This window comes from Mesoplodon densirostris, chromosome 1 (genome assembly GCF_025265405.1).
Source record: "Mesoplodon densirostris isolate mMesDen1 chromosome 1, mMesDen1 primary haplotype, whole genome shotgun sequence".
Lineage (NCBI taxonomy): Eukaryota > Metazoa > Chordata > Mammalia > Artiodactyla > Ziphiidae > Mesoplodon > Mesoplodon densirostris.
The window spans coordinates 192,018,520-192,041,865 of record NC_082661.1 but is presented as its reverse complement, the minus strand read 5'-3'; the positions used below and the strand labels follow the sequence as shown (position 1 = coordinate 192,041,865).

The 23,346-nt window shown below is 34.7% G+C and overlaps 1 protein-coding gene across 7 annotated transcripts in view; it reads left to right on the top strand.

The window, feature by feature from the left end:
• The window catches only part of CNOT6L (CCR4-NOT transcription complex subunit 6 like), a 130,103-nt gene that overhangs the window by 28,728 nt on the left and 78,029 nt on the right, over positions 1-23,346 (top strand). For 6 of the 7 annotated variants that reach the window (XM_060113653.1, XM_060113617.1, XM_060113625.1 and 3 more), the window contains exon 2: positions 22,744-22,865. In XM_060113653.1, the coding sequence (XP_059969636.1) occupies positions 22,754-22,865 (112 nt within the window). In that variant the 5' untranslated portion in view covers positions 22,744-22,753. Of the gene's footprint in view, positions 1-17,416; positions 17,543-22,743; positions 22,866-23,346 lie in introns of all 7 variants that reach the window. The other variant, XM_060113634.1, reaches the window with a different exon arrangement.

Genomic DNA, 23,346 nt, shown 5'->3' with positions numbered 1-23,346 from the left:
TATCTAGGCCTTCTGCCCATTTTTGCTTGGGTTGTTTGTTTTTTCAATATTAAGCTGTATGAGCTGTTTGTATATTTTGGAAATTAAGCCCTTGTCGGTCACAGTGTTTGTACATATTTTCTCGCAGTCCATAGGTTGTCCTTTTATTTTGTTTATGGTTTCCATTGCTTTGCAAAATCTTTTTAAGTTTAATTGGGTTTCATTTCTTTATTTTTGTTTTTATTTTCATTATTCTAGGAGGTGGATCCAAAAAAATATTGCTGTGATTTATGTCAGAGTGTTCTACCTATGTTTTCCTCTAGGAGTTTTGTAGTATCGGTCTTACATTTAGGTCTTTAATCCATTTTGAGTTTATTTTTGTGTATGGTGTTAGAGAGTGTTCTAATTTCATTCTTTCACATGTAGCTGTCCAGTTTTCCTAGCACCACTTATTGAAGAGATTGTCTTTTCTCCACTGTATATTCTTGCCTTCTTTGTTGTAGAGTAGTTGACCATAGATGCTTTGCTTTACTTCTGTGCTTTCTGTCCTGTTCCATTGATCTATATTTCTGTTTTTGTGCCAGGACCATGCCATTACTGTAGCTTTGTAATATAGTTTGAAGTCAGAAAGCGTGATTCCTCCAGCTCCATTCTTTCTCATGATTGTTTTGGCTATTAGGGGTCTTCTGTGTTTCCATACAAATTTAATTTTTTTCTAGTTCCATAAAAAATGCACTTGGTAATTTGATAGGGATTGCATTGAACCTGTAGATTGCCTTGGGTAGTATGGTCATTTTAATAATATTGATTCTTCCAATCCAAGAACATGGTGTGTCTTTCCATCTATTGTGTCCTCTAATTTCTTTCATCAGTGTCTTATAGGTTTTGGAGTGCAGGTCTTTTGCCTCCTTAGGTAGGTTTATTCCTAGGTATTTTATTCTTTTTGATGCAGTGGTAAATGGGATTGTTTCGTTAGTTTCTCTCTGGTATTTTGTTGTTTGTGTATAGAAGTGCAGCAAATTTCTGTGTATTATTTTTGTATCCAGCAACGTTACCAAAGTCATTGATGAGCTCTAGTAGTTTTCTGGTAGCATCTTTAGGATTTTCTATGTATAGCATTGTGTCATCTGCAAACAGTGAGAGTTTTACTTTTTCTTTTCCAGCTTGGGTTCCTTTTATTTCTTTGTCTTGTCTGATTGCTGTGGCTAGGACTTCCAAACCTATGTTGAATAAAAGTGGTGAGAGTGGGCATCATTGTTTTCTTCCTAATCTTAGAGGAAGTGCTTTAAGCTTTTCACTCTTGAGTATGATGTTAGCTGTGGGTTTGTCATATATGGCCTTTATTATGTTGAGGTATGTTCCTTCTATGCCCACTTTCTGAGAGTCTTTATCATAAATTGATGTTGAATTTCATCAAAAACTTTTTCTGCATATATTGTTGATCATATGTTTTTTTTGTTCTTCAGTTTGTTAATATGGTGTATCGTGCTGATTGATTTGCAGATACTGAAAATCCTTGCATCCCTGGAATAAATCCCACTTGATCATGGTGTATGATCCTTTTAATTTATTGTTGGATTTAGCTTGCTAGGTGAGGGTATCTGCATTTATGTTCATCAGTGATATTGGCCTGTGATTTGTGTGTGTGTGTGTGTGTGTGTGTGTGTGTGTGTGTGTGTGTGATAGCTTTATGGCTTTGGTATCAGGGTGATAGTGGCCTCATAGAACCTTCTTCTGGAATTTTTTTTGAGATAGTTTCAGAAGGATAGATGTTAAATCTTCTGTAAATGTTTGATAGAATTCTCCTGAAGCCATCTGGTCCTGAACTTCTGTTTGTTGAGAGTTTTAAAATTACTGATTCAATCTCAGTACTGGCAATTGCTCTGTTTGTATTTTCTGTTTCTTCTTGGTTAATTCTTGGGAGCTTGTACCTTTCTAATAATTTGTCCATTTCTTCTAGGTTGTCCATTTTATTAGCATAGTAGTTGCTCATAGTAGTCTCTTATGATTCTTTGTATTTCTGTGGTGTTGGTTGTAACTTCTCCTTCTTCATTTCTGATTTTACTGATTTGGGCCCTCTCCCTTTTTTCTAGATGAGTCTGGCTAAAGGTTTATCAGTTTTGTTTATCTTTTTTTTTTTTTTTTTTTTTCTTTTTGCGGTATGTGGGCCTCTCACTGCTGTGGCCTCTCCCGTTGCGGAGCACAGGCTCCGGATGCGCAGGCCCAGCGGCCATGGCTCACGGGCCCAGCCGCTCCGCGGCATATGGGATCCTCCCAGACCGGGGCACAAACCCGCATCCCCTGCATCGGCAGGCGGACTCTTAACCACTTGCGCCACCAGGGAGGCCCAGTTTTGTTTATCTTTTCAAAGAACCAGCTTTTAATTTCATTGGTGTTTTCCTATTGTTGTTTTAGTCTCAATTTCATTTATTTCTACACTAATTTTTATGATATCTTTCCTTCTACTAACTTTGGGTTTCCTTTCTTCTTTCTCTAGTTGCTTTAGGTATAAGGTTAAGTAGATTTTTTGAGGTTTTTCTTGTTTCCTGCAGTAAGCTTGTATAACTATAAACTTCCCTGTTAAAACTGCTTTTGCTGTGTCCCATAGGTTTTGGATTGTCATGTTTTTGTTTTCATTTGTCTTTAGGTATTTTCTTATTTTGTCTTTGATGTTTTCAGTGATCTATGGTTGTTTTGTAGCATATTGTTTAGCCTCCACATGTTTGTGTTTTTTGCAGGTTGTGTTTATGTGTGTTTGTAGTTGATTTCTAGCCTCATAGCATTGTGGTTGGAAAAGATGCTTGATATGATTTCAGTTTTCTTAAATTTACCAAGGCTTGCTTTGTTGCCGAGTCTGTGATCTATCCTGAGAATGTTCCATGTGCACTAAATGTATTCTGTTGGTTTTGGATGGAATGCTCATAAGTATCAATTAGGTCTATCTGGTCTAATGTGTCATTTAAGGCCTGTGTTTCCTTATTGATTTTCTGTCTGGCTAATCTATCCATTGATGTGAGTGGGGTGTTAAAGTCATCCACTATTATTGTGTTATTGTCAATTTCTCCTTTTATGTCTGTTTACATTTGCCTTATATATTGAGGTGCTCCTCTGTTGGGTGCATATATATTTACAATTGTTATGTGTTCTTCTTGGATTGATCCTTTGATCACTATGTATTAATAGTATAGGTCATTCCTTTTTTATTGCTGAGCAGTACTTCATTTTTTGTATTTACCACATTCTATTTATTAGGCTGTTGATAGACATTTAGGTTGTTTCCAGTTTTTGGCTATTACAGATAAAAATGTCAAGAACATTTGGTTTCAGTTGAGTCTTTGAGTGTACATATGTTTTAATTTTTCTTGAGTAAATATCCAGCAGTGAAATGTCTGTGTCATTTGATAGGTATGTATTTAACATGTAACTTTTTAAGAAACTGTGAAACTGTTTTCCAATGTGGTACTATTTTTCATTTTACCTGCATTGTTTGACAGTTCTCGTTGCTCCACATTCTCACCTGGTCAGTCTTTAAATTTTAGCCATTCTCCTAGATGGTGTCTCATTGTGGTTTAATTTTAATTTCTCTAATGACATTGAGTATTTATCATGTGCTTATTTGCTATCCACATATCTTCTTTGGTGAAGTATATGTTAAGATGTTTTGTCCATTAAGAAAATTTTCTTATTATTGATTTTTGAGAATGCTTTGTTTATGCTGGATAATACATTTTTTTATTACACATATGATTTGCAAATATTTTCCCCAGTCTGTGGATTGATTTCTTAGTTTCCTACTAATGTTTTTCAAAGAATGAAAGTTCTTGATTTTTATGAAGTTCAACTTACCAGTTTTTTGCTTGATGGATCATGTTCTTATTCTTTTGCTTAAGAAATCTTTGCTAAACTCATGATTATGAATTTTCTCCTGTGTTTTCTTCTAGATATTTGTAACTTTAGCTTTTTTTTTTTTTTTTTTTTTTTTTTTTTTGTGGTACGTGGGCCTCTCACTGTTGTGGCCTCTCCTGTTGTGGAGCACAGGCTCCGGACATGCAGGCTCAGCGGCCATGGCTCATGGGCCTAGCTGCTCCGTGGCATGTGGGATCTTCCCGGACCAGGGCACGAAACTGTGTCCCCTGCATTGGCAGGCAGACTCTCAACCACTGCACCGCCAGGGAAGCCCATAGCTTTTATGTTTATAGTTCTCTGTGCCTCTCTAAAATAGAGATAATGAAAAACACCTACAACTTAGAGTAGTTGTGATTACTAAGTGAATTAATAATACATGTAAGTTAATACTTGTTAGCAGATTTGCGTTAATTCTTGTATATGGTGTGAAGTAAAGTTTGAGATTCATTAGTTTGAATATGGCAATCTAATTGCTCCAGCACTACTTGTTAAAGATTGTCCTTTCCCTATTGAATTGCCTTGGCATCTGTGTTTTAAATTAATTGACCATATATATGTGAATTTACTTCTAGACTCTCTATTCAGTTCTCTTCATCTATTTGTTTATCTTTATGCTAATACCCCATCGCCATGATTATTGTACCTTTATAATAACTCTTGAAATCAGATACTATAAGTCTTCTATTTTATTTTTCCTTTTCTAAGTTATTTTGGCTGTTCTAGATCCTTAGGATTTCTATATAAGTTTTAGCATAAGCTTGTCAATTTTTATAAAAACTACCTGCTGGGATTTGATTGGGATTATAGTGAATCTGTAGGTGAGTATGGGGAGAATTAACATCATAACAATGTTGAATCTTCTTTTCTATGAACATGCTGTATGTCTTCATTTACTTTAGCTCTAAGTTTTCTCAGCAGTGTTGTTGTTTTCAGTGTACAGGTTTTGCACATCTCTTTTTTCATATTAGTCTCTAAGTGTTGTATATTTTTTGGTGCTACTATAAGTGGTATTTTAAAAATTTCAGTTTTAAAAATGCAGTTTTGGAGGGGGATATATTTGTATCATATCCTGCCACCTTGCTAAATTTATTAGTTCTAGTAGCTTTTTTTGTAGATTCTGTGGGATTTTCTACATATAAACAATTGTGTTATCTGAGAATAAAGATGGGTTTTTACTCCTCCTTCCAGTCACAATGCCTTTTATGTCTTTTTCTTGCCTGATTGCATAGGCTAGGACCATCCGTACAAAGCTGAAAAGAAGTGAAAGTAGATATCATTGCCTTGTTCCTGATCTTAGCAGGAAAGCATTCGCAGTTTCACTATTAGTATGTTTTTCATAGATGCCATTTATCAGGCTAAGTATGTTTCTTTTTATTTTTGAAATGAGAGTTTTTTTCTTTTCAAATAGAAATGGCTGTTAGATTTTTTAAAATGCAATTTGTGCCTTTGTGGAGGATTTTATGTGTGTGTATGTGTGTTTGTGTGTGTGTGTGTGTTTATTGTATATACTAGTCTAGATATAGGTGGATTATATAGATTTTTTTTTTAGTGTTAAACAACCTTGTATTTCTGGGATAATCACCACTTGCTATGCTATATCATCCTTTGGATATATTACTGGATTCAATTTGCTAAAAATTTAAAAAACATTTCATGTACTGTCTGGTTTTGGTATTAGGGTAATGTTCATCTCAACTTTGTGGAAGAGTTTGGGTAGAATTTGTATTGTTTCTTCCTTAAAGACTAACTGTGGTTGAGAAGTACTGGACTACATATGATCTCTGTTTCCTTCTATTTCTAAAATTTACTTTTGTTCTTTTCATATAATAGGATGCATACGTTCTTATAAATAAAGAGCAGTTCCTGTGTCTTATTATTTAATGAATGAAGTTCTTTGGAGGTGGAGTGGGAAAAGTAAATTAGTTTTGCTAGGTACAGCACAGGGTAAGTTGATGTTTGATTTGGATTTTTCAGTGAAGCAGAATTGACTCCAAGGAATGGAGGATCTGTAAGTGAGGGGAAGGCAGTGGTGTGCTACAGTGGTGTGCTGGAGTTGGCTTGTGCTGGTTTGAGATGGCCAGTTGTTCATTTTTAAGGTATTTTGCAAGCCAGTTATTAAATACAGCCTATTGAAAATTAAATTATGTAACAATTAAATCATATTAGAAACAAAGATAATACTCAAAACTCATCAATTACTAATTATTTTGCTATTGTGTCTATACTCTTGAGATTATTTACTTCTGAAATACAACCTAATGCTGTGTTTACTGGGCATCCTATTGATAACTTGAAATTTGCTATTCATATGGGAGATTTACAGATAAGCAAATGCTACAAATAGAGCTTAACTTGTTAATTGTGTACTGTTAGGAAATGATGGAGCAAATATTATTAATCCAGATTAAACTTTAATGTTCTGAGTTTGTTGTGAGTAGCACAAAAAATTAAGGAAATATTTTTTGCAGTATTAGACAACCATTATCAGCAAAGAAATTTCTCATGTTATTGACAAACAAGTTCTGATATTTATTGTTTATCTTTTTAATGTAAATGCAATTGTTAACCGTAATTCATGTTGGAACTGCATTCATTCGTCATTTGCTACCACACGTTAGCTACAGAAACAAGAATTCAGTAACAAATGAACTAAAACATTGTGTGAGAGTCAATTGGTTACATGAAATTTACAATAATGAGTATTGTATATTTTAATGATTTTTTGTTAATTTTCTGGCACATTTTAATTTAGTGAAATTCATAACAAATTGCACACACACACTCCACATACACATCCTCACACACACACTCTTCCCCACCAGAGAGCTTATCTGTCATCTGAAATGGAACAATTCCTGTAGTTAGTTATATTGGCTGTGTCTTTCTCAGCTTCTCTGTCCAACACTCAGCAATTGATGACTACTCTTTAATACTCAAGAGAAGGCTCTAATTATTGTGAAGTTTCTCTCTGCCCTCTTGCTCTGTACTCAGACTTTTCCAGGTCCAGCGTATGAAGCAGTAACTGCGTGTTGGTTAAGACTAAGACTGTAGGACCAGACTGCTTGGGTTAAATCCCAGCTCTGCCGCCTACTAGCCATGTAACCAGAGGCAAGTTTGCCTTGCCTCTCCAAAACAGAAATAATTAAAGCACCTACAACTTAGAGTAGTTGTGATTACTAAGTGAATTAATATATGTAAAACACTGTGGATAATGTTTTCAGATGGTTGGTGCTCATTGAGTAGTAGCTATAGCCTATTTGTCTCTACGTGGAAATTGCTGAGATGCTCAGCCTTTGGTGGAATAACTATCTGCTTGTCTTAGCACCTGGAGACAACTTTAATTGGCTAGGATGTCCTTAGCCAAGAATTTAGGAATAAATGTAACTCATAATTTAACTCATAACCTTTGACTTTTTCCTTTCTATCATAAGCGATTTTTTTGCAGTAGTACTTGATTTCTCTAAACACTTGTTTAACATACACTGTACTCTGGTCTCATTTTTTGTGCAGGATTCTCAACCTTGGCACTATCGACCTTTTGAGCCAGATATTTCTTGTGTGAGGGCCTGTCCTGAGTAGGATGTTTAGCGGTATCCATGACCTCTACTCATTAGCAGCATGCCCCCCAAGTCATGACAACCAAAGATATGTCTATACATCGCCAAATGTCTCCTGAGGGGCAAAATCACACCTGGTTGAGAACTACTTTTTTAGAGGGGACTTCAGGTGTGTGCTGTGATATGAGACTGTGATTTGTTGTTTTAGTATTTCTTGGAGAGAGCCATGACGGTTTTATTACAGTACTTATTTTTCAAGATTGCCACTAATTTTATTCAATAGATCTTTCTCATATTTTCACTTTAGCATAGCTGCTTGATTAGTTGCTGCTACTGGGATTGGTCGGTAGGGTATCTCTCTTTTTTTGGTGACTGCTCAAACTGATGGCTTGAAAAAATCTTTTCTTGCCCATGTAGATGCAATGGATTTAGGCATCTAGGGAATTTTTCAATGGATAACAGCACCCAGGTTTAAACTTTTTTGTATGTTATTGCACTTTGTTTTCAAAAAGAAGAGATAGGAAGTCACCTGTCTTATGGTTCCACTTCTTATGCTGTGTTCAGAGGTGGCTGGGAAAACAAGTATATCCTACCCCCAAAAAGGAAATTTTTGCTTGGAGGTAGTCTGTTGTCCTTAAGCATTCATAAGTGACCTTTAAACAGGATCTTAAAAAGAAAAAGAAAAAGAAATAACAATGCAAGGTATTCTATTTGAATTAAAATTACTGAACAACTTAAGAGTAAATACAGTGTAAAGTGTTATTGGCAGTAAGTTTTTAAACATGCTTTTGAATATGATCTTTATGCTTCAGATATGTGTGCGTTTATGTACATTTTCTGGGAAGAATGTGGTTTTGAATCTATAAATTAAAAACAGCTAGTGTTTTTTAAAAATTTATTTTAATTTTATTTTTGGCTGCATTGGGTCTTTGTTGCTGTGCGCGGGCTTCCTCTAGTTGCGGTGAATGGGGGCTACTCTTTGTTGTGGGACGTGGGCTTCTCATTGTGGTGGCTTCTCTTGTTGCAGAGCACGGGCTCTGGGCATGCAGGCTTCAGTAGTTGTGGCATGCAGGCTCAGTAGTTGTGGCTCATGGGTTCTAGAGTGCAGGCTCAGTAGTTGTGGCAATGGGCTTAGTTGCTCCGCAGCATGTGGGATCTTCCTGGGTCAGGGCTCAAACCTGTGTCCGCTGCATTGGCAGGTGGAGTCTTAACCACTGCGCCACCAGGGAAGTCCCCAGCTAGTGTTTCTTTTAGATGTGGTTTGCCTTATCAGAATATTTTTCATAATACCAAATGATTTTTAAAATATCCTATATTTATAGTTTAAATAATACTAAGCAAAACAGGTTAATTTCCTTAACCAGAATATGGAAAAAAATTTAGAGAAATATCGGTGCAACAGATGAATAAACCTTAGATAAATTATATGACATAGTATACTTCTATAGTGTTAGGCTTATAATAACTAAACAATTAAGCACAAAAATGCTTGAATATACTGCTGTTCATCAAAGAAAATATGGATGTTTAAATGGGCAGTGATCTCTTTATAATACTCATTAATTATGTGAATCTAAGTATTCTTAAATTATCTTATTTGGCAGAATTTTGTTTTTTGTTTTATTAGTCTTTGTATTTTACAGTATGAGCTTGTTATTTATCTTGAAATTTTTGCAGATGTCTGTAGGATATAACTTTATCAGCATTGATAATGTGCTAGGTTATTATCAGAATTATGAAAGAAATTATTTTTTTAAATGTGCACGTTTTGCATATATCTTCAAATATATGTCACGTGCCTTTGAAATTTTTAATTAAAAAAACTCTTTGTAAAATAACGGTGAATGCTACACACCTGTAAGAGTGGCCAAAAATCCAAAACATTGACAACACCAAATGTTGGCGAGGATTTGGAGCAACAGGAGCTCTTTTCATTGCTGTTGGGAATGCAAATTGGTACAGCCATTTTGGAAGGAAGGCTATTTGGTAGTTTCTGATAAAACTAAATATATTCTTATCACATGATCCAGTCAGCAGTCATGCTCTTTGGTATTTACCCAAATGAATTGAAAACTTATGTCTACCTAAAAACTCGTACATGGATGTTTATAGCAGCCTTTATTCATGATTGCCGGAACTCAAAAGCAACCAAGATGTCCTTCAGTAGGGGAGTGGATAAATAAACTGTAACACATCCAGACAGTGGAAATATTATTCAGTGCTAAAAAGTGATGAGCTCTCAAGCCATGAAAAGACATGAAGGAACCTTAGATGCATATTAATGAGTGAAAGAAGCAAGTCTGAAAAGGCTGCATACTATATGGTTCCAACTATAGACATTCTGGAAAAGGCAAAACCATGGAGACAGTAAAAAGATCAGTGGTTGCCAGGGGTTAGAGGAGAGGGAGGGATGAATAAGCGGGGCACAAAGTGAAAGTAGTCTGTACCGTGCTACATGGGTAGTTAATTGTCATCATACACATGTCAAATAGCCAGAATATAACAATGTAAAACAGGAAGAGTGAACCCTGTTGTAAGCTATGAACTTTGGTTGATAACGTGTCAGTGTAGGTTCATTGATTATAATAACTGTTGGGGGTGGTTGTGCTGTGTGGAAACAGGAAGTAAATGGGAGCTCAGTTTTACTGTGAACCGAAAATTGCCCTAAAATTAAAGTTTATTAATAATAAAAAAGTTCTATTGTCATATTACAAGAACAATATATTGTCAATATTGAAAAGTTAGAGAATATAACTAAGAAAAATAAAAATTACTCATAATCTTATTATTCTTTTAGACTTTTTCATGCACATTGGTACAGATTTCATATACACATTGTTTTGTTACAAAGATGGGATTATTATATATTAAATCAGTTTTTGTTTTTAGTTAGCAGTACATCTTGAATACTTTCCCACAGATTTAAATCTTCAAAAAAGTAAAAAAATATGAATTAGTGCCCTTTCACAATTGGAGAATGGGCTGTTCTGATTTTTAAAGGTGCTTTTTGCTAAATATAGATTACCATCTTTCAGGTTGGGCTACAAAAAAATAAACATGCACTCTATACTGATTATAAATGTTTTTCTTTAGGATTATTTATTGTAGAATTGTAGATTGGCACAAATGTTGGGTATTAGAGAGGATCAAATAATAGAATTCTGGCTAAACCAATTTCTGTAGTATTTATATTTTGTGCATCTTTGAAAAACTGTCATTATTTGAATACCATGTGTTTTTTAAAGTAGATCATGGGATTTTAAGGTAGTTATTAAAGGAAACTTATATTAGGCTGTTATCAGTGTAAAAGAGCTACTAGTTTTATTGGAGGCTAGTTCTTAAAAGCAAAGATAACAAACAACAATGTATGTTGGTTAAAGTTAATTTTACTAAGACTGTATAGAATATATGATCTTTTAGTTACTGTTATACATATTTTTGGTCACCATTTTGGAATGACTAGCATCACTTCCTGACCATCAAAGGGAGAGTCCTTTTTCATTTATTCACTTTGGAATTGACTCCTGAGAACATGGGAGTTTATTATTTGGTGTATTATAACTTTCCCTGTTCACAGAGAATCATGAGGAAACTGAACTGTAGAAAAAACTTTCCCCCTGAAACAATTTATTTGTCTACTTCAGTTTTATGGACTTGGATTGCTGTAGCTCTCTTTAGTCCTGTATTTGATGTATCTATGTATAAAAATTAAATTATGGTCTTTCATTAAATACTAGTTTAGAAATTTTATGATATTTTTAATGTAGCCATTAAATAATAGTGTTTTTCATTAAATATGTGTTAATTTGGAAATTTTTGGAGAGAAATTTGCTGGGATAGCCTAATAAATGAAACTTTCTAAAATTATAGCCAACTATCACTAAATGGGAATTTTAAATTAAACCTTGGGGACATAAGCTTGGGATTTTGTTGCATTTCTTCTGTGGCGTAAAATCATGCTTTTAGATGGACTAATCTAAATCTGGATTTCTACCTTACATTTGTTTTCAAAACCTGAAAGAAAGGATTTACATTATTTTAGAACTAGAATATAGGCTAGTTGCTGACTCTAAAGAATCCTGAATTTAGAGCTAGTCTGCTTTAAGTGTATTCTCTCAATTTCAAAGAAGAGTATGAGTACATATTTTAGAATTGGGTCTTAGGCTAACTGGATCTGTTTACTACACTAGTCATTATAATTGTGCATGATGAAAAACTTGGGTTAAATGTGAAAACAGTCAAATACCGTGCTATATGGTCTTGCTTTTATCGTGGGAAGTGATAAGAATATTTTATATTTCATATAAGTACAGGGTTTTAAATGCATTTATAATTTTTTCAGATGATTTATACATTTTTATTCATTTTTATTTTTTAATAAATTTGTAATTTAAGAATGTGACAGCTGAATCAGTAGAGGATATAGGACCTCTTGGAAGTGTGACTAGAAGAAATGCTGTTGAGCAAGAAAGAAAAAGGAAATGAATGAAGGAGGCAACCAGGATTGATAGTATCATGTTTATTATTAGAGTCTCTTTGGCTGGCAGTTTTTCATGTTAGGAAAATGTTCTGTAGGAAAGCATAAACAGATTTTTGAACTTTCCATGATCTTTCCTCTGTCCACCTATACAGCACCATCTCTCCATGCCTCCAGTGATATTTTTAGCAACCCTGAACTGCTTGTAATCCCCTTGTGCAAGCACGTGCACGTGTGTGTGTGTGTGTGTGAGGATTGGGTGGGGGAGTAGCAGGGGAGGGATCTTCTCTTCAAATGGCCTGGGTCATATAAACTCTGTTAGCATTTATTACTCAATGATAAAGTTGACTTATTACAACTCTTTGGCATTGTTACTAAGAGTTTGCAAAATGCTATGGATTTAACTTTTGTGATTTGATTTGTTAAAGTCAATTTATGCTCGTTTTAGGCTAACATTTATAAATGCCTTGTGGTAAAGCTAGAGATATGGAATCATATTCTGTTTATTTTCCTTTTTTATTCACTTAAGCAGTGTTTTGGATGGGAAAGCAATTTAACCCAAGTTGTTTTGCTTTACCAAGAGACATGAAGGATTAAATTATTTTGTTTCCTAAGTGTCTTTCTGATGATGATATTATGAGTAATTATAGATTAACCAGTATATGTAGTTCACATCATCACAAAAAAAAAATTCCCTTATCCTTATTATAGTCTATCCCTCCCTCCACCCCTAACCCCTGGCAACCACTTACCAGTTTTCTGTTCCCAAAGTTTTGATTATTTGTGGAATGTCATATAAATGGATTTGTATACTACATAGCTTTTTATAAAAAATTGAGATATAATTGACACATAGCATTGTATTAGTTTTAGGTGTACAATGTAACGATTTGTTATATGTGTATATTGTGACATGACTGCACTGAGAAAGGTGTAGTTAACATCCATCACCATGCAGTTACATATTTTTGTGTGTGTGATGAGAACTTTTAAGATTTCTCTTAGCAACTTTCAAATATACAGTATTGTTAACTGTAGTTACTATGTTATACATTACATCCCCAGGACTTACTTGTAACTGGAAGTTACAAGTTTGTAACTGAAAGTTTCTACCTTTTGACTCTACCCATTTTGCCTACGCCCCCACCCCCACTTCTGGCAGCCACCAATCTGTTCTCCGTATCTATGACTTTTTTTTTATTTTGGATTCCGCATACAGGTGAGAGCATACAGTATTTGTCTTTCTCTGACTTACTTAGCATAATGTCTTCAAGGTCCATTTGCAAATGATAGGATTTCCTTATTTTTTTATGGCTGAATAATATTTCATTGTGTGTTTTGTGTGTGTATCACATTCTTTATTCATTATCTGTTGATGGGCACATAAGTTGTTGCTGTGTCTTGGCTATTGTAAATAATGCTGCAGTGAACATGGGTGCAGATATCATTTCTAGATAGTGATTTTGTTTTTTTGGGATAAATACCCAGAAGTGGAGTTGCTAGATCGTATGGTAGTTACATTTTTAATTTTTTGAGGAACCTCCTTACTGTTTTCCATAGTGGCTGCACCAATTTACACTCCTACTGACAGTACATAAGGGTTCCCTTTTCTCCACATCCTCACCATTTATCTCTTGTCATTTTGATAATGGCTGTTTTAACAGGTGTGAGTTGATATCCCATTGTGGGTTTGATTTTCATTTCCCCGATGGTTAGTGACGTTGAGCCCCTTTTAATGTATCTGTTGGCCATCTGTATATCTCTTTGGAAAAATGTCTATTCAGATGCTTTGCCCATTATTTAATTGGAATTTTTTTTTTTTTTGCTATTGAGTTGTGTGAGTTCTTTATCTATTTTGGATATTAACCCCTTATTAGATACATGATTTACAAATATTTTCTCCCATTCTGTAGATTGCCTTTTCATTTTGTTGATGGTTTCCTTTACCGAGCAGAAGTGTTTTAGTTTGATGTAGTCCAATATGTTTATTTTTGCTTTTGTAGTCTTTACTTTTGTGTCAAATCCAAAAAATCATTACTGAGACCAATGTCAAGGAGTTGACCCCCTATGTTTTCTTCTAGTTTTATGGTTTCAGGTCTACATTCAAGTCTTTAATTAATTTTGAGTTAGTTTTTGTTAATTGTGTAAGATAGGGGTCCAGTTGCTTTTTTGCATGTGGCGGTTCAGTTTTCTCAACACTGGTTATTGAAGAGACTGTCCTTTCTCATTGTATATTCTTGGCTCCTTTGTTATAAATTAACTGATCATACATTTGTGGGTTTATTTTGGGGCTTTCTATTTGGTTCCATTGATCTATGTGTCTGTTTTTATGCCAAAAACATGCTATATTGACTACTGTAGCTTTGTAATATATTGTGAAATCAGGAAGTGATTTCACAGTGATGCCTCCAGCTTTGTTCTTTCTCCAGATTTCTTTGGCTCTTCTGATCTTTTGTGGTTCCGTGTACATTTTAGGATTATTTGTTCTATTTCTGTGAAAAATGGCATTGGAATTTTGATAGAGATTGCATTGAATTCTTCTAGTCCATGAGGATGGGATGTTTTTGTGTCTTTATTTTCTTTCATCAGTGTCTTACAGTTTGCAGGGTACAGGTCTTTTATCACGGTTAAATTTATTTCTAAGTATTTTATTGCTTTTGATGCAAATGTTAATGGGATTGTTTCCCTGATTTCCCTGATAGCTTGTTATTAGTGTATAGAAACACAACAGATTTTTATGTATTGATTTCGTATCCGGTAACTTTACTGAATTCATTTATTCTAATGTCTTTTGGGTTTTCTACATATAATATCATGCCATCTGCAAACAGTTTTACTTCCTTTCTGATTTGGATCTCTTTTTATTTCATTTTCTTACCTAATTGCTCTGGCTAGGGCTTCCAGTACCATGTTGAATGAAAGTGGCAGGAGTGGGCATTCTTGCCTTGTTCCTGATCTCAGAGGAAAAGCTTTCAGGTTTTCACCGTTGAATATGGGTGTCTGCTGTGAGCTTGTCATATGTGGCCTTTATTATGTTGAAGTTTACTGTATATAGTATTTTAAGTATGGCATCTTTAATTTAGCATAATGCATTTGACATTCATCCATGTTGTGTGTGTCAGTAATTCAATCATTTTTATTGCTGAGTAGTATTTCAGTGTATGGCTATTCCACAGTTTATTCATCAGTTGAAGGATATTTGTATTGTTTCCAGTTTGGGGTGACTATAAATAGACTTGCTGAAAACATTTATGTATGGGTTTTTGTATGAACATAAGCTTTAATTTTGCTTAGGTAAATACCTAGGAATGGGATTGCTGGGTTCTATAAGTGTATGTTTAATTTTATAAGAAATTACAAAACTGTTTTCTGAAGTGACAGTACCATTTTACTTTCCCATTGGTAAAATATGAGGTTGTGAGTGTGTGTGTATTAATGTTCAAATATGTATATATTTGTAAGCATACACACAAGGATATGGGGTGTGTTTGTGTGCGTGCGCATGTGTGTGTTTTCCTTGTCAGTCCTATTGTAAGTTTTCAATGTAATCATTTCTAATAGCTGTGTAGTGATATCTCCTTGTGGTTTTAAGTTGCATTTCCCTAATGCCTAATGTTGACCATCTTTTCATGTGCTTATTTTCTATCTGTGTATCTTCTTTGGTGAAGTATCTGTTAAAATCTTTTGCCACTTTTTAAAAATTAGACTTTGTTATGATTTTGTTTTGAGAATTCTTTATATATTCCAGAGTGTTTTTTCATATAAGTGTTTTGCATATATTTATTCTCAATTTCTGGGCATGTCTTTTCATTCATCTTTCAAGAGTAGATGTTTTAAATTTTCAAGGAATCTAGTTTATCAGTATTTTTCTTTTATGGATCATGCTTTTGTGTTCTATCAAAGAAATATTTGCCTAATCCAGGGTCACAAAGATTTTTCTCTTATGTTTTCTTTTATAAGTTTTATAGGTTTTGCTTTTACACGTAAGCTTATGATTCTTGCAAGTTAATTTTGTGTATGGTGCAAGGTGTGGATTGATGCTTATTTCTTTATTTTTGCATATGGATGTCCAGTTGTTCCAGCACCATTTGTTGAAAAAACTATCCTTTTTCTATTGAATTACCTTTGTACCTTCATGGAAAATCTATTGACTGTATATACATGGGTCTATTTCTAGTTTCTCATTTATATTCCTTTCAACTATATGTGTCTGTCTTTTCATTAGTACCAAACTGTCTGGATTATCATTGCTTTCTAGTAAGACTTGACATCAGATAGTGGGCACATCCAAGTTTATATTTCTTTCTCAAAAGTGTTTTGGCTCTTCTAGGTCCTTCCACATAAATTTTAGAATCAGCTTGTTGATTTTTAGGTGGGGAAATATTCTAAAGAAGAGATGGAAGATGACTTAAACCATTAAGGATGGATAGGAATTTGACATCATTGAAACAGATGAGAATGTATATACCAGAGGAAGTAGAAAACACAGGCTACACGAAAAAATGGAAGGATAGAGATTTGGGGAAGAAGTCATGGTCCTGAGAAAATTGATGTTGAAATTTTTAATCTAGTCTAATTACCTCCTGTTTTCTGTAAGATAGATAGATTGTATTCACTGTTTTTAGGTAAGTGGGAGGCATTAAATACAAAAAACATTAAAGCATAGTCATTGTTAGATAGAGACTAAGACCTAATTTGGAATGATAGGACATTATGATAGAATCATAAGCTTTGGTTATCTAAATTGATTGCTAGTGAAATAAAATGAAACTTGTCCAATAATAGCATTATTTTGGAACTTTGAAGTGCTTGGTAGATTTGTAATTCCAGGTCTTCATTTTTCCTTTTAGTATTTATTTATGTTTTATGTTGCTGCTGCTCTTGTTTTCTGGTATCCCACATACGGGAAAAAATTTCTAGATATGCAGAAAAGGAGTTACATTCTTATTCTTTCTGCCTTTTTTCTCCCTCATGATAGTACTTTAATTGACAAGTAGACTAACCCTAACACTTCCCCTTTTACAGAGTCAGAAGTTATCTTTCTGGATTACTCTAAAGTTTTCTTTGGATTACCTTTATAAAGGAGTATGACAATCATTACAGTTATCTCATTTTCATTCAGAGGATTTATTGTTATATATGCCTATGCAGTGGCAATTACCTGATAAAGGGGAAAAAAAGTAGTAACAAGAAGAAATGCCAAATTCTTCGTAGAAGTATTTGAAAGTAGAATATTTTATAACTTTATTTTTCAAGTAGTGCCATGAAAATGATGTGAGCTACCTGAGGGCAATGATGCTGTTCAGCTTGTTCACTGTCAAAGTCCTAGTGCTTGGTAAAATACATTATAATTAGTACTCCTGCAGTAACTGTTTGAATAAATGTTAAACTGATCAGAAACATGAAATTCCAGAAGTCTGAAGCTTATTTTTTCCATAATGATGGGGGGCTTTACCATTGTAAAACACGGATTTTGTTTTGCTTTGTTTTTGTTTAGAATGGTGACAGATTGGGAGATATCATGAAAACTTTGAATGGATTCTTTCTGAACGTTTGCATTATCATCATCTACGGACTTGAGTTGAATATGTCATTGAAGACAAATGCCATCCAGAGGCCCTTGGTATAGAAGAGGAGTGGAAATGTGGATGAAATTGTTATTTATCTCAGGGTGTCTTCTCAGCTCTTGTGATTGCCATCAATCTTTTTTTTTTATCAGTATGATTCTACTATATGCAGTGTGATTTGTTAGGTGTTGTTTTTTATTTATTTATTTTTATTTATTTATTTATTTTTTTGCGGTACGCGGGCCTCTCCCTGCTGTGGCCTCTCCCGCTGCGGAGCACAGGCTCCGGACGTGCAGGCTCAGCGGCCATGGCTCACGGGCCCAGCCGCTCCGCGGCATGTGGGATCTTCCCAGACCCGGGGCACGAACCCGCGTCCCCTGCATCGGCAGGCGGACTCTCAACCACTGCGCCACCAGGGAAGCCTGGTGCTGTTTTTTAGTATCAGCTCGTGAGCTCATTTAGGGAAGGTATAGATTTTGTATGACAGTTGTAATGATTAATACTTGTGTATAGCTAAAAATAGATATTGATGAGGAGATAGAAACTTCAGAAAAGCTGTAGTGCAAGGGTTATTTTGCTTTATTAAAAAAGGTAAACTTAGACATATTTTCTCAGAAAGGAAAATGGTCTTAATGATGAAGACCAGTTGGGAAGGATGGATGTTAGTCAAGGTGGGTATTCAATAAATAACAAACAATGTGTTCATAACCTTTGGAAATAAAGGTTGATAGAAGACAGGTTTATCAGAGAATATGTAAAGTGTAATAAGTCACTACATCTTGCTCTAAAATGTAAGCAGAAATATCTAATGTAGGCTTAATTTTGTCTTCTTTCAACTTTGGGAACTGTGCATCTCTGCCTAAGATTGCTTTGCAAACTACTGTTGAGACGATCACTTAATATTTCTGTGGATATAAGTGCATGTCTACTGGCTTGTACTTTAGGTTTGGATTCATTGAGTTAGAAGTCTCTGGTTCATTATGAAGCACTCTTCGGTGGTTGTAGCATTCTCTCTTTCTTATTCTAAGTTCTAAATGAAATAGTATTAATTGTGCTGAACTGTAGACTGAGATAAAATGATCTTAAATTTAGAGAAGGTGGTGGGAAGAAAGCTGTGGTTTAACACCATAAGGACTTAACATCTTTATATGTACTATAGAGCCCGCTGTTTTTTTTTTTTAATAAGATGCTTCAGATGACCAGAATTAGCAGAAGTTTAGTTCTGGCCTTTAACAGTTTGCTCTGATTTGGCTCAGATTATTATTATTCGGGGATGTGGCAGGGAGGAGTTATTTTGCATTATTTTCCTAGCCCCAAATATAAAACCTGAGATTTGGGATTCCTTGGCAATAGTGTATTTGGGCGTAACTCATATATATATTTTGTAACATGCTATTCACTGAACACGATGCTATGTAGGTATCTTGTATTTTATTTACAGTTTTGGAAACTCCAAGGTAAATTTTTTAAGGCAAAATAGCCCTAGTGTTACATACAGTGTTGCTTTGCAGCTAAAAAAAGATTGGAATACATTTTTCATGAAGTCAGTATTTTACAGGTTTACGTGTGAAGTTTTTGCTTAATTATACAGAAGACTGAGAACTAAACTAATGAAAATCTTCACTATATGTAGTAATTAATCATCCTTCAGTGACAGAGATTAAGACTTGTTTACTTTCAGGATAGTTCATAGAAACTAAGAAGTAGGAGATAATCAGGCCGTTTTTCCAGGACTGATGGTTGCTCTCAGAAATTTTGCCCTAGAATCTGAGGGGGCTGCGTTGGTGATAAAATGAGATTCAAGGAGTGGAGTAGAGAGGATGGTAGGTTCAAAGAAGCTTATGTAGTTAGTATTTGGGGAGCTATGTGAAGTATTTTTCAGAGTGTCAAAATGGGGTTTGAAGACTGGAAGTTAAAAAGGCTGTGTTGTGAAGGGGCTTTTAGTTTACTTTGTTACATGATCAGGATCCCCAATATAAATCAGGTTGACATAATGGGAGGATCCTTTGGGAACTGATGTAAGATCCTGCAGAAATTAGAAACTCTTGGAAAAACAACTTAAAAACCTGCCTCTTCATCAATTTGATAAAGAATATAGGAAAAGGAAATTAGCTGCTAGGCTTTACAAAATAAAACATGTCGGGCCTCCCTGGTGGCGCAGTGGTTGAGAGTCCGCCTGCCGATGCAGGGGATGCGGGTTCGTGCCCCGATCTGGGAGGATCCCATATGCCGCGGAGCGGCTGGACCTGTGAGCCATGGCCGCTGAGCCTGTGCTCCGCAACGGGAGAGGCCACGACAGTGAGAGGCCCGCATACCGCAAAAACAAAAACAAAAAATAAAAATAATAAAAATAAAACATGTCAATCCAGTATTTAAGCCTTGGACTGACCTATATCTTAGACTGTTGAGAAAGCACATCAGCAGTGTCACATTTAGAGATTTAAATTACATTTGAATTATTATTTTATATATTAAGTTACAATGAAATAGGTTTTTATGGTATGTTTCCAGGATGGAAGGTTGATGCTGAGGAACTGAGAGGGAAGATAAAGCTGAATAGGAGTATTCAATAATACCAGTTTCCTAAATTTGAGCTAAGTTTTTAGTAGCATGTTTGAAAACCTGATGTTTGGGACAGTAGTGATCACCAGATCTATAGACTACTAAATTACTTAGTTAATGCAAATGAAAAATGTTTTAACTTCAGTTAGACTATCCAAATTTAGTTTCATTTTGAAGGATTAAGTGACTTGTATTTTTATTGACTTCCTAATCAAATCTAAAGGAGACCTTTGACCCCTAATATAACAGTATTAATATTACTTTGGTTTTTACATACTATAGACACTGGTAAATGTTTTATGGATATGTTTTGCAGGAACAGATTTTATAAATTTTATTGGACTTACAAAGATGGAGACTTATGAAAAATTAAAAAAAAAAGAAATATAGTTCTTACATAGTAGCTGTTTTAGAGATTAGCATTAGTGGGCCAGAAGAGATGATGATTATTAATCTCCTATCTAGATTTTGTAAATATTTAGGGAAATTGAACATGTGGATTAATGAGCATTTCATGAGATTAACTTTTAGAAGAGCATTGACTGTTAATTAGGAAAGGTGAGAGGAAGATGGTAGTTTTTAGGATTATAAAGCATTTATGATCATTCCACAAATACATATTCAGTGCCTACTATGTGGTAGGAACTGTATAGAGTTATAAAAAGGATATTCCTCCACACAGGAACAACTTATTGTCCCCTTAAATAACACACTGTCTAGTGGGAGCCATGATTAAAACTGCCAAATTAAGTTGACCTATGCACTATATTTTATAAAAATGATTTAAAATTAATGAAACATATGTTTTGCAAATGTCACAGTCTTAGTTTTTTATCCATCTCATTGTATATGATGGATTTGTAGCATGTCTTTGGATCTGAATCTGTTTGATTTGGTTTTGCTTAACTTGTGTTTTTGTAGAATCCTATATTAGTGTGCAGGGGTACCCACAGAGACACATGTACCTTATGGTGCATAGTAGAAATTCTGAAAACCTTGTTACCTGAAAATTTTATATTCAGAAATACTTTACATAGGCCAAAAGTGGTAAAAATCAAGTTTTTCCCCTGAGGAAAATGATCATACTCTTTGTGCTGTGTGAAGATCCGGGACATTTATGGAAAATAAAATATGTTTCAATATCACCCAGTTGTGTGATAAGGTTAGAGCAGAAGAGCTTAAGCTGGAAATTTGGAAGCTAATTACTGTTAACAGATGGAAAAATCTGGAAAACTTTCTCTTTGCCCCTTTTAGTAAATAGGAAGGAATGACTGTTTTTCCTTCCACAATATGAGGACAAATTATGGTATGGGAAATTTTGATTGTATTCTTTTCTAGCTTTGATTCCTTGATACATGATAGATACTTCCTATTTTTCTTTGTTCTCTTTATGTAACAAATTTCAGACCATCCGAAAGTAACTCTTCCATTGAGATAGAACTTCTAAACTACTTAGAAACACTCCCAGTTTTAGGCAGTTGGTTTTCGTGTGTGTATGTATGTCTCTGTGTTAAAATATGAGCAAAGAACAAACTATAAATACTATGAGGATACTTACTGATAGCATGCAGGAGTTTAATTAGGTTCAGGATTTTGTAATTTGCTATTCTTGTTAGATCTGAATGGGATTTCATTTTCTGCCAATTACCGAGCAGTAACTCTTGTATTAGACCTCTTGAATGATTACTTTTATGGCCATTTGTCATCTGATTCATTCATTGCATCCTTGAGGAGTTTATGTCTAGCTGGTTATCACTGATGATTGTTCAGTGATTATTTTGGCAGTTAACTGAAGAAAACTGTATAATATTAGTTTCAATTAAGGTGGCCATGTAACTCATTATCCAAATTGGACACTTTTGGGAGTGAAGAAGTGATATCAATAATTACCTAAGAATAACAGATATAAACCAAGACTGGTCCATGCAAACCAAGATACATGATAATCTTAATTAGATGCTTTTGATTGCAAGTAACAGAAAACATAAACTAGTAGTTTAAACAATAAGTAAAATAGATTGACTTGTGTATCCAAAAAGCCCAGTATTTGAGAGTGCTACAGGTGTGGTTTGGTGAGGACTCTGGCTTTGTTTCTCTGTTTTCTTGTCTTTGACTGCTATGGCTGGCTTCCCTTATAGTTGGATGATTGCCAACAATAGCTGGGGCTATATTCTTTTTCATTTATGACCAGCAGGAGAGAGAAGCCTGCTCCTCCCATAAACATAAAATTAGTCTTAAGCCTAGTGATTATTAGATATTTCTGAACTAATCTCTGTGACAAGGGGAATGTCATGTGCTGATTGTCTTAGATATGGAATATCTGAATATCACTGAGACAAGGAGGATAGGATTACTCTGATTCTCTTAGGCCAGTCAGAATCCATTCAGGAAACTTGCATAGGGTCAGTCTGTCTTGGGAAGCAAGGCAGCTAAATGAAGGGGAAAGGGTGCAATGGATGTTTGGGAAGCAACCACCATGTTTTCTAAGTCCAGTGTCCCTGCTTCTTTGCATTTTTCCTGAGGCATCTGTTACTGAGTACCTGCAATAGCCTAGCATACTTTAGATGTGTTTTCCTTCTAATGAGAATTTACTAGTAGCCTGGCAAGGGGGGAGAAGAAGAAAACTTACCATCTCATTTTTCTTTCTCTCTTTTTTTCTATTAGATTATAATTGTTGATTTTTTTTCCCTTACAGACTAATAGGGATGCCAAAGGAAAAATATGATCCTCCAGATCCTCGCAGAATTTATACCATCATGTCAGCAGAGGAGGTAGCCAATGGGAAAAAATCTCACTGGGCAGAATTAGAAATCTCGGGTGAGTGGAATCTGAAACATTTAATTTGGGCTATAATAGCAATGATGAACAAGAGTTGAGTGTTACACTTATTTCTTTGCTGTACATTTTTAACTAGATGAATTAATTGAGAAAATACAAGATGCTGAGGCATTAATATTTAACTTATTGATTTATCTGTGACTAAATATCTTTGTTCCCATTCTTTCTTTTGAGATTAATACTGTGGGCCACAGTTGGCATCTAAAATTGAAGGCATTGGGAGTTCCGTTTCTAAGTAAAACTAGGTTCTTTGATATAATAGATTTTGTTTTGGCTATTGCAGAGTAATCATTTTTGAAAATTGATATCTTTGCCATCCTCCTATCATCCCATTGTTGGTAGAATGGGAAACCTAGAAGCTATCTGTTTATTCTATAAATTACATGTTTAGGAGTTGTTAAAATAGAATCTGATTCCTAAACACTCATAACCAGTCTAATAGTGAGAAAAACATCAGACA